Raw genomic sequence first — 15,191 nt, 5'->3', positions numbered from 1 at the left:
ACTCATTGGTTATTACACAGACAAATTAAACAAGTAAATTTTAGGCATGAAACAGAGTGTGGATAATGAGAGCTTAAGGAATATGAAGCAGCATTATATAAAGAGGTAGGTCGTCATGAGATAATGAAAGTAAATAAACCACTTGCAGTTACAGTGTTGAGAGATATAGTTCATTCCAGCATTGGGGGCTTCGCAAAGAGAAATTCAGATTTAGAAACAGGAGAAGGAAGAGATAGATGAGAATGCTTGTAGATGACAATCTCTGAGGCAGAGGAGTTTAGGAAGAAATTACAGAGATAAACAGGAACACTGTGTTAAGTAATACCAAATGTGAGGAGCAAAATGGTGTACCCAAAAGCAGCATGTAATGAAAAAAAATTAGGAAGAGAAGTCAAGCAGCAAAATTCAGTTGTAGGTGAAGGCAGAAGGCTAGTGAAAGGTATATCGGAGTAATGAAAGCCTGGACAAAGGGTGGTGTAGAATTTGCTGTTAGAAATTGAATTCTGAGAATACTGCATAAGATATGGCAAGACTGGGTCAATCAGGAGATACTCTGAGAAAAGGAGTGCGAGGAACCAGTCATGCACCCCCAGGGTTTTAACAAGGATGAAGGAGGAGAGAGAGATTCCAGAGTCATGGAGAGGTCAACACCAGGGGATGAAACACGCAAAAAAAAAAATTATAGTCTTCAAAATCATAAATCAAATGTCAGTGTCATTTATTCAAATATGTCATTCAAATTTCAGAGATAGCAATAATCCTATTAGGAAAAAAAAACAAGAGAATATAAAATAAGTTTAAAATTATGCAAAGCAATAGCAAATAGAGGGAGTAAGTAACATATTTTGCAAAGGTGAACATAGAATATATTTGATATTAATCTATGCAATGCTTCTAGCTGCAATCCCAGTCATACACAGAGCAAAACAAAATGGCAAAAACCCTCAATAAGGTGTGCATAACTTATTCCTGCATTAGTCTTCTTCAAAAAGACATTTATAAATTATCTGCTATCTAATCTGCTATTTAATATCCAATAAATATCCACATTTATAACAAGTAGGTCACTGTCCTTTTGTTAGCAATGTCACTATACTCCGACTGTGCGCTTTTGTCCCTGCGTGTTGCCAACAGATTGGCATCAGTCTGGCCTATGTCACAGCTAAAATACATATGTGCTGTTTCTACAGCTGGCTCCCATGAGGTGTTCTCTGATACATTGGAGGGATATCCATGACTGAAGGCGGTTTTGTGATGATGTAATATCACATGATATGTTAGATAGATAATACTGCCTTTGTGTTTGTTCTTCAAGAGCAAAGGGAAGAAAAGGCAGATCACCAAGCACATTTCAAACAGTAGGAAGGATGCCTGAATGCTATAAATTGGAGCTACTGCCAGCAGTGCCTCTATAATTACACTGTCTGCACCATGTTAATGCAGGGGCCCTGTCCTAGGGAACCTGGATATGAGGTCACACACATATACACACACACACGTATAAAGCATATCAAAACTGCCTTATATATTAGGTTTTTCAAAGTAGTCATACACAGGCATCAACTTCACTATTTATATTTGTCTGAGAAACACACACACACACAGAGATATATATGGCAATTAAAATTATTCTGCAGAACTAAATATTTTTAATTGACACCATATGTGAGTTTTATCATCTGGGTAATCATATACAGTATAAGCATAACAGGCACACACCTACATATGCTGTATCTGGATATATGCCTGTGTTTCCTTTCATTGCACTCTGGGTATTAGACAAAGTGTCTCCAGCCATGCTGACTTCAGACTGCTAAGTCACATGACCCACTTGCATTATGAAGTGATTAAGAGTCTAGTCATGAGCTGTGTCATCTTCAGGGAAGGGGAAGAGACGCAAAGCATTATCTCCAACTAAGGCACCCAGACGACTCGCACAATACATACATGAACACACATGTGCAAACACACATTCACACCTACCATTCACTGAAAAAGATCACAGATTCCCTCCCACATATTGCGACACACATTAACACAGCAGAATCAAACATGGCTTCCCATACACATCTATAAACTGTGTCCACACATAGCTCACACATAATCAAGACAGAGAGCAGACAGACCTGGGATTATCACACATGCACTCCCACACAAACATAACCATGAACACACAAACATAAGAGCATAACCGGATTGGTATTCACATTGAACAATCTGTTCTTACACAAACCCTTCTGTCTCCACACAAACTGAGAAATACAAAGTAATGATGAGTACAGTTGTTACCAAATGAATCACCAGCAGTAGCTTGCAAAAAGGTGTGTTGTACAGTATGCAGGTCCTCATTTTTTTTCTATTAAACACATATCAGACTGCTCCCTTTTCTCTCAGGGCTTATTAGGTGGGTGGGGAGACCAGGGTAAAAGACAGTCTGCTCTGGAGGGCCAGGCTTTGAACAAAGGGTGGGAGACAGAACAGCACACAGACACATGTAATCAGCAGCCCACTGAAATGTCACTCCATGTGGGATTACTGTTTCCCAAGAGAGCACATTGCCCCGGTTACCATGAGCTCTAGGAGGGGGGTGTGGTGGGAGTGGGGCAGGGGTGTGTTTGTCTGTGTGTGTGTGTGTTGAAATGTCCTTTGAAGGTACTGTACAGGGATCCCTGTAGAGGCGTGTACGTGTGAAGAGTGCAGAGCAAGAGCCAGATCTGACGCACACGTTTTTTAACCCACTTGATAACTGATTAGGCACAATGCAGCCAAATACAGCCATATCCCAAAGGCTCCTCTGGCGTCTGCGCAAGTACTCACCAGTGACAGCAGACTGTACGTCTTGCCACAGTCCCGTAGGAGGAGGGGCGGGGAGTGCTCCCAGTGTTGATTTTTGGAAAATGGGGCTTTTGTGTGCGAGACTGACTGAATCATTGGAACAGTTGCTGTTCCATTTTCAGTTTTGTCTTCTACTAGAGGCGAGAATATGTTCTCAACATCTTTCAGTTTCAAAGTGTGAATACCCTCCTAAAAAAAGAAAATATGGACTATCATTTACATATTCAAACCAAGAACAGAAAAAAATTTAAATGTTGATGTCATGAAAACAAAATCTTGTATCATAAAAAATGGCTTTGGAAGCAACCCAAAACTAAAGATGCCAATGAAGTGATGTATATATAAATGTATATAGGATTTGCGAGAAAATGGAAAACTGTTTTTTTTCAGTTATATTAGCTACAACATTATAGCCATGACACATGAGCAGAACATCTGAGATGGATGAGATTACTCAAGGGGAAAAAATGACTCAATTTTCGTATTAATTTACTTTTGGTTGGTTTTTCATTATGACATTTCTTACTTCGGTGCTTCAGTACGTTTTACCACGCGGATTGCTTAGTATGGGCTGGAGGAAGCGATGAGGCTCAGTCCAGGCACTTCAGATTTGAACATTCCAACCCTGCATGCCTCCATCGCGACCTAGCAGAAGCACCAGGGCAAAAGGCCCGCACCGCTCAATACGCGCAACCTCAAGCAAAGAGCTAGTGATCCCAAGCCAACTGCTGGGGTCACTCGTATCAAAGAGAGTTTAACCCCTTTAATGCTGTGTCTGAAGTGCACACTTGCACTGGTACTGGCTGGATGGCTTAGGGAAGCAGAGAAGCTACACTTTCACTCGTTGTTAAAGAGAAAAACAGGAGGCAGGTTAGCTAGGTCATGCTCCTGCTGTGTCACACAAAAGAAGCAGTTCCACTATATCAGCTGAACATGTTTCAGCACACAAACACCACCAGTCCAACACTGTTGAGACACAAGGATGTGGGCTGTGCTGGGGAGGACATTAGAATTGCTCATGATAAATTATGCATGAGTGCCACGCCAGAGGGGGGATTGAGCCTATCTGTCAGGGGAGAGTGGCGCCACTGTCACATGCAACCAATTTCAGAACCCGACAACCATCATTATTTGTCTGTGTATTACGCTCCAGACCACACCTCCTGCTACCAATCACCCCTCCAAACACTAGCTAAAAAATACTGACCAGTGATGGTGTTTGTTAGTGCCCTTTAGCAATATCCTGGACCGTCCCATTAAGTGCAGAACAGATATGGTTGTGATGAATGCTATTATTTTGTCTCAGGGCTTTAGGTTTTGCTCCAAAGGGAACCTGCTGTTGTCAGTGCCATCCTAGAAGTCTGAACAGGGATAAGCTTCCTCAAATGCACGTAGCACATCCCTGTGGGTGACTTCACTACTGGCAACATGTGATGGTAAGCCGGTCACAGCGGTAGTCCTAACACCTCAGAACAGGAGAACAGCAAACAATGGCGTGGGTACAAGATCAACTGTTCTTAAAGTGTAGGCTAGTTACCCAGTAATTAAACAGAAATAAAGGGAGGAACATACTTGAAATTTGAAAATCAGACTACCTTAAACTCATTTAAAATCCAGCAACCTCAAAGACATTATGTTAGCATTGTTGGCATTACTAAAAGTGTTTCCCATTACTAAACTGAGGTACTTCTGAGGGTCCATCATTTATGATTACCCAGTGACATTACTGATACCATCCCACTGAAAGGCCTTGATTGAAACAGAGTGTTACTGCATTTGGTTGAAACATCACAAAACAAAAGCTCTAACTCATGACTAATAAGTAAACCGATGCTTATCCTTTGAAACAGGTCTGACAGTACCCGTGGGTCAGGCTCCAGGATTATTTCTACAACTCAAGTTACACATCTTGTAAGATTCTCAGAACATCAGTATCAATTGGTCTACCTTTACTGTACTGATGATACATTAGCAAAAATTAGCAATATTACCGTAAGATACTACCAACTGTAATAAATGATGTAACGGTCTAAATGTGTAGCTAGCTGTTACACCAGGGTATTGTCACAGCACAGTACATACTGAGAACTTTGAGCTAACAAGGAGATGCAAGATTTTCCTTTTACACAAATTGGGGAGCAGTAGTAAAAAATACCTCAGGCTTTGCCTATCTTCTCATCTTCAAAAAAAAGGAAAGGGAAGTTCTAAAAATCACTTCCTGCCACTTTCAAAATGGGGGAAGTGAGCAGGGCACTACTGAAGAGGAACTTACGCCAGAAATGACTGACACTACACACAGAAACTTAACTGAACTACACTAAATATTTAGAAAAAAGCATTAAGATTAACACACTCCAAAACAACATGGAAATACTGTTTTATTGTTTGTAAGAATTTGTCTTCAGCAAATACGATTAAAAAAAAAAGGAGATAGTCAACACCCTGCAGGAAGAGAGCAGTCGAGGTACATGGTCCACAGTGTACAAGAATGTCAGCACATTGTAAAAAGGCCACAGGAGAAATCTCAAGATAGCACCACTGCAGGTCTTGACACCCTTAAAGGCTATGATCAGTGTATGCATTTTTTGAAATTCCGCTCAATACCTTCTAGAGAAAAAAAAACACTTAACACAGACTCACAGACCCCCCCCCACATACACAAAGTAGAAATGAGGCAATGACCATATTGGCACAACACTGAGAAATAACTGACTGAGAAAGAAAACTGCAGGATATTCATCTGTACATACAAAATGGAGTTCCTTAGACAATGTTCTGTGGATCACCCTTTGCCACCCTTCCTGTCTCCCAGGACTGAGATTTACTCCACACCAGGCTTAGAAAACTGAGAAAATGATGAAGAGACAGGCCATTCAGTGCCATTGGGAAAGGTTTCAACATTCTATACAATGTGAGTTTGTACAGTATCAACGAGCTTTTTTCATCGGATGTTCAGCTTAGCAAACTAAGCTTATGAAGAAAATCTTGGACAGTTACCATAGAAAACTACTGCAACACAACGTTCTGCCATTACACAGCAAGCGTAAATGTGAATGGAAAGTGTGACTACACAAGCCAGTGCTTTTATTTGAGGTTTAACAATCACATCCCTTTGTGCAACGCAGGTGACCCCCACACAAACAGCATTCTAATCATGCAGTTCAGACCAAGAAACTAGCCACGTTTGTTGGTCTGAACTGCATTTGTAATTTTGGCAGAGATGTAAAAAAAAATGCCATTACAACATAAATTTTAAATTAGCTCATGCAGGAAGTTACAAGAGACAACTGAATTTAACTCATCCAGTCAAATATGGTGATCCTCCAGCTGAATGTTCCACAATGTTACTTGTTTAGAGGAGGGGGAAAAAACCACTGTGACTCCAGTCTGCTTTTAGCCCCTTGTGAATATGCTACCATTAAAACAGCGTGCCTAAAGAGTACAAATGTACACTCAATATCCAAAGGAATTTAACACTGCAGTTCATACTGTACCTGCATAACGTCAACCTGCATTTCAGCATCGGAAGATTAAAAAAAAAATGCATCTGCAGCTTGACATGTTTGCTAACACAGCCGCATTATCCTGCAGGCTATCCGTCTCAAAAGCTCAGCAGGTGCTGCACACACTGGCGTGCAATACAAATTTACTTCTCTTTGAACACTGCCACATTGGAAGACTGAGGCATTGTGTCTGGGGGCGGAGCGCCTCTCTCCCAAAACATCCATTCTCTTGTGCCAGTTTCTCTAGACATCTTTATTTCAGAGCAGCAAAAATAAGAGCTCAGTTACAATACTTCAACTGCATTACAAACAATCGCCAAAAGAGAGAACATCCAAAAAACAGTCACATCTATGAATTGCATGGAAACTCGCCCGGTAAACTAAATTTATTAAAAATAAGGCAATTCAGTTAGGTGTAAACGCTCAGATCTTTTGCACAGGAAGCTGTTTTTCTGCTTTATTGTAGGGAATAGACTGCAAATTGGTTTTGTGAATGTGTCAATAATGCAGAGTTAATGCATGTTAAATAGAAAGAGAAAATCTGTAGGATTTTGCTAAAACAATAAATGCACCCTCTTCGGAACTTCCCATCCCAATGATGCATTTTTAAAAGATCTTACCAACAATCCTTCAGTAAATGTCCCCATGAAAAAAAAAAAAAAAAAAAGACTTACGTCTGCCACCATTTTCACACGGTTATGTCACTTATGTTTGTCCAACTAACTTGCTTCACAGGCACACAGAGGGCAAGATCAAGTCAAATCTTTGATCAGTCAGGCAACTACAAATTAGAATTGGGCTAACGTCAAAAACTCTTAGTTTGTAATTAAGAGTAAAATGGGTGGAAGGTCTGCTTTGATCCAAACCTATGACTTAAGATAAGTCACAAATACAGGCACAGAAACTGAGTACATCTGGGAAATCTGAAGACAAACAAAACTATGCATTTAAACCATAGTTTTGCCATTTCTTCAGTGTTGACATTTTTGTACTCTCAACATCAGACACAGATAAATAGTTACATATGGCTAATGAAAAAAACAAACAAAACACTGCTCTTTGATTAATATGGCAAGCGATTTGCAAGACTCACTTCATAATTTAGGTGAAGCCACTGTACTGGCAGCCCAGTAGGAAAGTAGTTCATGAAAAACAAAAAGATACTATCCTACAAAAACTGACGTGCATGGCGGCTCACTGAAGGAACAGAGTATTATCATGTGTAGCACAATGTCTGAACACCCTGATACGAGTTTTGCTTCAAACGTAAAAAGTAATAATCATCGTCTTTTAAAACCTGTAACAAGTTGGGTATATCTAGGGATTGCTAGCTAAGACCAATACATTTACAAAGTGAGTTTCTTTCCGCAATATCAAAAAACTACACAAGTGAACAGGTGAAACAGCATACCGACAAAGGAACAACTTTAAAAAGACAAAGGGGTGTGCAGGTGCCAGAAATCTCACTCTACTTCCCAGGAGAGAAGAAAAAAGCTGAAGCTGTATCTCACAGACAAATGGCTCTCCAGCCCCAGCCCAGAGCAAGGCTCCCAGCAGCTGGGCCTATCAGGGCTCTAGATTTACTCAGGTCAGAGGGCAGGGTGCAGGACTCCAATGGAGATCATTGCTCTTTTTTTTTTGCAGATTAACAATGTGATATACAGTTCGTTCAAAACCAAATGCATGACATAATCTGGCATATGGGGATTGGAGGGGGGCATGTATTGGGTACAGATGATATTAAAGTTGCATCCAGTCTTAGAATTCCTCTTGGTCCTCTGACTCAGCATCCGGTATGACGAAACCCTCCTGTGTGGAGTCGGAGATAAAGAAAAAAAAAATTAGTAACTATAACTGAAAGGTTATAAAGGTACGAGATGGAAATACGTACAGCAGTTCTCACTCCGTTAAGCCTCTCTCATTCATTTCTCTCGCATCATAATACCAGCACATGTGTAACACTGAACAAGCTGATGTTAACTGAACCTTAAACAAATTAACACACTAAAATAACCAAAGAGGGCAGGGGAAATGGAAATGTCCATATCATCAAGACACGTAAGGGCATGGTGTTCAGTTCTCCCGTACAGGCACCTCAGTGGTGGAGTGACTTATGGCTTTCTGAGATGCCAACAGCAATTCATGTATGGACAAGGGAGTCTGTTTCACAAGATTTCACAGGAGCAAGATTGTAGCCCACCATATGTCACATGCTACCCACCAGAAGCTTTCCTGTTGAATTTATATGATAGCAAACATGAACATCAGTGAATTATTTAAGTACTAGCTGAAATGGACACCTGAATTCATAGCGGCTGAAACTTTTCTTTGAAAGAAATTAAAAGAAAGATTTTCCTGAACCTGTGGACAGCACCGCAGGTAGACCAAACATGAAGAATCCAGAAATGACAAGCGGCTGAAGCAGACCCACATTTGTGTGTTTTGTACTCACATCTGTGGCATAAAGTATATCCACAATCCTCTGCAGCGTTGGGTCGCCCTCCCCCTCCTTCTCTTGGCAGATGAGTTCAATGTTCCTCAGTTTACCGAAGTAAAAATCCCTCTCCTTTTCCATGTCCTGAATTGTGGACTTCAGGATATTCACCTGATGAGGGGGTGAAAGGCATTTGTGAGTGAAGTCACAGGATCTGGCAAGTCTGTGATTTTCAAAAATAAAAACTAACCATATTATAGCAAGACAGTAAGAAACCATAAAAATGCCATTTTGATTTTGTTCAACTACTATACTGCCGACTACTCAAGGTGGGCCTGACCTCCTGGATGAGCTCGGCTCTTTCTTCATCAGCACCGCCTGTCCCTGGCCTCCGCGCCAAACCAGGTGCCATTTTAGGGGGGGCCTTGGCCACCGCTGCTGATCGCTGGGGCGCTGAGGGACACCAGCCACAGGTCCCCAATAGGGAAGCAAAAAAGAAAGCAGGAAATTGTCACACGATACAACAGACACAGGTGCCTTACACTGCTCTGGGCCATGCCAGGTCAGCCCCACGTGCACATGTGCCCCAGTGCAGCATGGGGGAGATGCTCACCTCAGGGAAGCTCCCACATCATTAAAATCAACCCATGCCATGAAGTGTTTGCATCTGTCTAACATACAGCCATCACAGTGAAGTGTTAAAGACAACTGTGTCAGCTGAGGTGACATCACCCAGCCTACCTAAATATACAGCAGAAAAAGACAAGAGCTTGTAGTGACATAACCAAACAGGAAGTAATTGTGTACAGTCTCAATGATAAATCCACCACCATTTGTGTAGAGTGAGAACTATGGCTTGACAGTGACCCCACAGTGGAAGACAAACATATTGAACCATAGCCCTCTGTGTGCAGCTAATAATTATTAAAATAAAATTGTACCAATCATTGCAGCTGGTTTCGCAATCTTTTTAGGAGACACACTATTACCTGTAACAAATGTATCTGCATCAGCAAGGTGGGGATCCACTGGCTTTAAAGACAAATACATTGTCCTGCAAAAACTTACACAGGCCCCAGCGACTCTCCGATCTAAACAGTCCGATCTTTGGTATACGCCTGCCAATCTTTTCAGTGAAAAATTTGCACTGAAACATGCATCCAACAGTGACCTAATAGTAACACTCCCACGCTTTGTGCTGGTTTACATAATTAATACCAGCTATGAGAAACATAAGTCATCGAACGCAGAGAAGGCCACAGGCCTGATACACACGTGGTCCCACCCGGAAGTGAGGCATCTACAGGGAAACCCCCATGAGGGGGGAGACTAAAAGTCTACAGGAAAACTGGTAGGTGAGAAAGCAGTGGGATTCGAGTTTGAACATGTTGACAGTTCTGGAACAGCATAGACTGTAGCTCGGCAACAGTGACAGATCGGAGCTTGTGGAAGTTTAAATGTGCATGTGCAGCTGTCATTTTCATGCTGCTTGCTGTTGAATACATGCAGGTACTGTTGCATATTGCGATCTGTTAGCATGGGACACAATTTCAGTTTGACCACAACAGTGGTCTTTATGACTTAACAAATAAAGGGTGTTTTTATGCTGCAGTCTTATTAAGATGCCATCACCTGTCAAGAACTTGTGAGCGTACTGCAATGGCAATCAGGAGATAAATTTAACACACGTACAACAAAGGAGGACTGCTTATGGGAGAACGGCCTTTCTAAATGAATCACAAGAGTGCCAATTCTTAAAATAGGGCAGGAGTAGTGTTAGCATTAAATACTGATTATTTTGTCATAAGCATCAGTAAGACAGATGACAGGGATATCATGTGATTGCTTCACTGTTGCAGTGTTTTTTCTGACATAAGGTCACTTTCATTTCACTTACTGCAGACCAGAACGGATGTTTCTAAAAATGGTCAGCCTTTAAAAACTATGAGGCTTGACTACATTCTATCACATTAACTCAGTGACACTGAAATAAATACCTCATAGTAATGTCACTGTCACCCAATTGCATATAAAGTATATGGCTCTTATTGAAATTGAGGTGGCCATAATGTGACTTAAAATGCAGTAATTGTGAGCTGTATATCTATATTTGCAGTCAGTATTAATTTCCTGGTCTGTGTGGATTGGTGTACGATTGCGTGTATGCGCATGTGTATGCGATCGAGTGCCATCACTACGGTTGAGTATGCACTCTGGCTGTCATACCAACGAGCCTGTTGGTACCCCGCAGACCCGGGTTCAAGGCCGGGTGGGGTGACTGCTCTCGCCCTTCGCTACTGTGTGTGTGTGTGTGTGTGTGTGTGTGTGTGTGTGTGTGTGTGTGTGTGTGTGTGTGTGTGTGTGTGTATGCAGTGTGTGGATGTGTGCATGTGTGTGGAAACATCTACACGCTCAGTGCCTACTCTCACCAGCACTGAGGATCTTCTTAGGCTTGTTCAGGGCAGACATGGAGGGGTTAGGAAGCGGTGCAGTATCCTGGCCCTGACGTGCCTCCACGGGGTCGTACTCTTTTCCGTCATAGTTGGCATCAAAAAACTTCTTGAACCACTGCACAAACTCAAAGTTGTCCTGGAACTTGCCTTTTATTAATTTGTCCACAGGGATAATCTACAGAGAGACAGAAAAAGGTGGAACTGTATGGAGAACACCAGTAATGCAAAGCAAAACAGATCTGCAAATCCAACCCACATTAACTGTACAATAACCACCATTAACTATACACAAATCAGATCTAAAAAATAGCTTGACAAATGTTGCTTTAAACTAAAATGTCCCTCAAGTACATCTATCAAGCAAGAGAACAAACATAAGAGGGGAATGTGGGAGACAGAAATAAGGACCAGTGCTGTGATAAGCAGCCTTCTGGTCTGCCATGCCCGTACCTAACGCACAAATAAAAGTGTTTCCGTCTCTTCACAGTGATCACAGAAGACAAATACACATGCATTCAAGGCAAGGTTGTTAATGAGAACTAATTACAAATCTTAAACAGAGTTTAACAGAGTGTCTGTTGAAGTCTGGCCACTCTCTTCACTAGCAGAGAATATCCACTGGCATGGACCCCTGCTTGCTCAGCAGTAAATGCAATTAGCATGCTGTGCCACAGGACACAACTGAAATCATTAGGGATTGAAAACAAAAACAAATAGTTTTTACATGGTAATCCTGGACCTAAGCGAGTACAGAGTGGATCTCTGGCATGCACGCTATCACATGCAGTGCAATGAGAAGTACTGACCAGAGGCCTCTATAAAATAAAGCTTATATTATCGCCACTCCTGATAAAGGCAGAAAGCAGAAGATAGTGATGAAGAGATTAAAGAATGGAAAGAGAGAAGGCTTTAAAAGACAGAAAGAATACACCATCAAACAAGATGCAAAACCACTGGTGAGAGAAAGGCAGGCACCAACTTTGTCAACGTTCATCCTCTTGAAGCCAGCTTGCAATAATTTAAAGTTGTGAATGAATTCATGTTCTAGTTTGGCACCAAATTTGACTTTCTTCAAAGGCACACTGCCAGGGAACAGCATGTCCATGAACTGGCAGTAGGCCGCACCTTCAGAAGACAAAAAAGTGGTAAATCCATTTTAATACATTCAAGATATCATGTTCTCCAAACAGTGTCGAAACAGTCATTTAAAAAAAGGAAGTGGAAGTGTATGTGTGATGCAAAAATAAACCCCGCCTCCTGCTGGCCTTCAGCCTTAAAAGTGCATCATTACAAGTCATGCTGGGCAGGGCACAATCTAGGCCTGTGCTTGAAGACCTTAAAAACATACTAATATGTCTACTGAATTTCAAAAAAGAATGCACCATTCTCCATCTCACCTGAGCATAGCAGCTCTATCTTGGTGAGGTTGATCTGTAAAGATTCATTTATCCATGCAAGCATATCGTGGCGACTCAAGTTGTCGCTGGTCACTGAGGTCGAATAGACGTTCACAGCCATCTTCTGTAAGCTGTAACACAAAGGAGGACAATTACACATCAGGCATATGAGTATTTAAGTACATCAAACAGATTCATTTAATAACTTTACATCAGACCTCTGCTTAACAGCCCAAAAACCAATTTCAGAGATGACACCATCTGATCTGAAAAAACATCTACACTGGAAAGAGTTAACTAAATTGTTAACTACAATTAACTAAATCCAATTGTAAATATGAGGGTGCAGTTCCAACTTAAAGCTCCCATGTGATACTGACAGGCTCCTGTTCCATCATTTCCGGATAATCTAGGTGAATATATGACCATTGTATGACATTCCAATAGGGGGATACAAAATAAATTTTAAGAATTAATTTAGGGGGGAGAGCCGAACAGCCAAAATTGTAAATACTCCACTTTTTGGAATATTGCCATGCCCACCTTTTACGCTGCCTCAAAGTTTAATTTCTATTCTAACAGCATAGCTAGTGGCCAGTTATTTGTGAGGGACGATGATGAGCCAATTGTGCTGAAATGGGTGATGCGTCAAGCTATGGAGTTCACAGCCTTTTACGATCTACAGGCCTCATTCAAATGCAAATATTTTACAAGCTAGTTAGCAAGATACTCAACAGCTAGCTAAGTTAATGTGCAAGTCGGATATAGCTTAACTTTAGGCCATCCGGCGATCTATCTTGCCGGCAAGCTCCACTAGACCGGCTAGCTGCACATTTAAAATGGCCAACTGTCGAGCTAACGCTCAATCATTCCCTTCCGAGGTCTTTCCATTACCGGTGCAGTCACTGCAGGCGACTCGCCCATCCCTATGTCAAAATGAAGTTAGCTAGCCACGATAACCTTAGCAGCTACATAGCCTGCAGTGCAAGGACGAAACATTGACTCAGCTAGCCTAGAATATTAACTAGCTAGCTAATCAGCTACATTCAAATCCATTGCTTCGTCATCACAAAATTATAGAAAGCTAGTTAGTTAAGAACAGCTTGAAACGCCAACATGCGTATAAGACAGCTAGCTAGTCTACCTAGAATGCTCGAGAACGTTGGTAGTTTACTAGTTAGCTAGCTACAAGCTATTCCGAATTATTCTTTTAGTCAAGTTAACCAGTTCCTAGTAAATAAAAAATAAACATACAACAGAGTAGCTAACCTGCGCATTACCTTTCAGAAAACAGGTACTTGGTTTACTTGCTAACTAGCTAACAATTCCACCCACCGCTCCTTGAAGACAGTAGTCATTTAGCCGGCTAGCCGCCTAGCTATGTCTGCTACTTCATTCCACAAGGCCACTCCACCGTGCCGGTCTTCAGCGGACTTCTAGCTAAATTTCTCAAAAAAGGGAGTATCTGCGGCCTGTCTTCTTCCATCATATGGTAACTCGAAATTCATTAGCTAGTTGACCGGCTGGCTAACTACCCTTTCTTGCCAATATAATGTAGGCCCGTTCGCAGTTAGGCACGTTAACAAGGTTAACATCACCAGTTTGTACTTTATGTCAACTCAATCTGATATAGCGAGCGACCAAAAACATTTTACATTTACCTAGCTAATGATCATCCACCCCAGTGGGCTAGTTAGCCTGCTAGCTGTTAGCACCAATGCCGCTCCTGTCCGCCATTCAAACAACTGCTTTTTCTCCCTTTATTACCATTTTCTCCAGTACTTCAACTTTACAGACTTACCTTGTTTAAAATCGATTCCCTGTCCTAGACGCAGCTGATATATCAAATTGGAGTAAGATATCTATCACATACGCACGTTAGCGTTTACAGCTTCGGACTTTTTTCCTTTGCTAACGTTACTCCCGTCTGCCGGCGGTAAATTCCGTCCTAAGCTTCGGCGTTTGTTCTCTAGGCGGTCGACGTCACGACGTAACGGTTGAACGCAGGGTTTATGTGAGCCGAGCGGCATAGAACAAGGTTGGGCGAGGCACTGCGTTTAACCCTCTAGTGCCTGGATCAGGTCATTTTACAAATAAATGCATTATGAATGTTAAACTGGCTGGAACGACACATGGACAAGAGAATAATACATATATTGTATGTCATGTACTGCTACCTGTTTGGTTTTTTTTTCTTGTTTTCCTGTTTAATTGTAACGTTGGGTATTGAACATCTTGGACTTCACAGGCATTTTATATTTTAATATATTATTTTAATATATGTAAAATACTATACATTTTAATTTTACTCCTATTTCTTATTGCGAACTAAAAACTCGTTCGTGTTAGATTGGCAATTTTCATGTTCTTAAAAATGTGTGGTTGCCGAATTTAAAAAGACCATCTAATCCCCACTTCAGCCTGTTTAATGAATAAATAAACTGTTTAATGAATAAAACTGACATTAAAAAAACATTGAATGAAAAAAAAAAACAGTGTGGAAAACCATCATGAACAAAGTAGCATCTATTTCTCTCACTTGCTCTAAAGTTATGGAAATATCTCAGTA

General features: G+C 41.3%; 1 protein-coding gene across 1 annotated transcript; it reads right to left on the bottom strand.

Moving 5' to 3' along the window:
• Positions 1-5,484: 5,484 nt before the first annotated feature.
• On the bottom strand, positions 5,485-14,583 carry mapre1b (microtubule-associated protein, RP/EB family, member 1b). Its single transcript, XM_036533362.1, has 7 exons — positions 14,424-14,583; positions 12,623-12,753; positions 12,205-12,350; positions 11,202-11,400; positions 9,113-9,225; positions 8,791-8,943; positions 5,485-8,147 (listed from the first exon to the last, which is right to left on the bottom strand). Exons 2-7 carry the CDS (start codon positions 12,741-12,743, stop codon positions 8,097-8,099), a joined length of 783 nt encoding a protein of 260 aa, XP_036389255.1. The 5' UTR covers positions 12,744-12,753; positions 14,424-14,583; the 3' UTR covers positions 5,485-8,096.
• Between the last annotated feature and the right edge of the window lie 608 nt (positions 14,584-15,191).

Source organism: Megalops cyprinoides, chromosome 7 (genome assembly GCF_013368585.1).
Source record: "Megalops cyprinoides isolate fMegCyp1 chromosome 7, fMegCyp1.pri, whole genome shotgun sequence".
Taxonomy (NCBI): domain Eukaryota; kingdom Metazoa; phylum Chordata; class Actinopteri; order Elopiformes; family Megalopidae; genus Megalops; species Megalops cyprinoides.
The sequence above is the reverse complement of the archived record's forward strand: the minus strand, read 5'-3'. Positions and strand labels throughout refer to the sequence as shown.

What these genes read in the sequence shown, in the direction of transcription:
- mapre1b (XM_036533362.1), bottom strand. Translation starts at nt 12,743, where the DNA reads ATGGCTGTGAACGTCTATTCGACCTCAGTGACCAGCGACAACTTGAGT. An exon ending in GATAGAGCTGCTATGCTCAG is followed by an intron (nt 12,351 to 12,622) that starts GTGAGATGGAGA and finishes TGTCTTCTGAAG; the next exon opens with GTGCGGCCTACTGCCAGTTC. An exon ending in ATATACTTTATGCCACAGAT is followed by an intron (nt 8,148 to 8,790) that starts GTGAGTACAAAA and finishes GACTCCACACAG; the next exon opens with GAGGGTTTCGTCATACCGGA.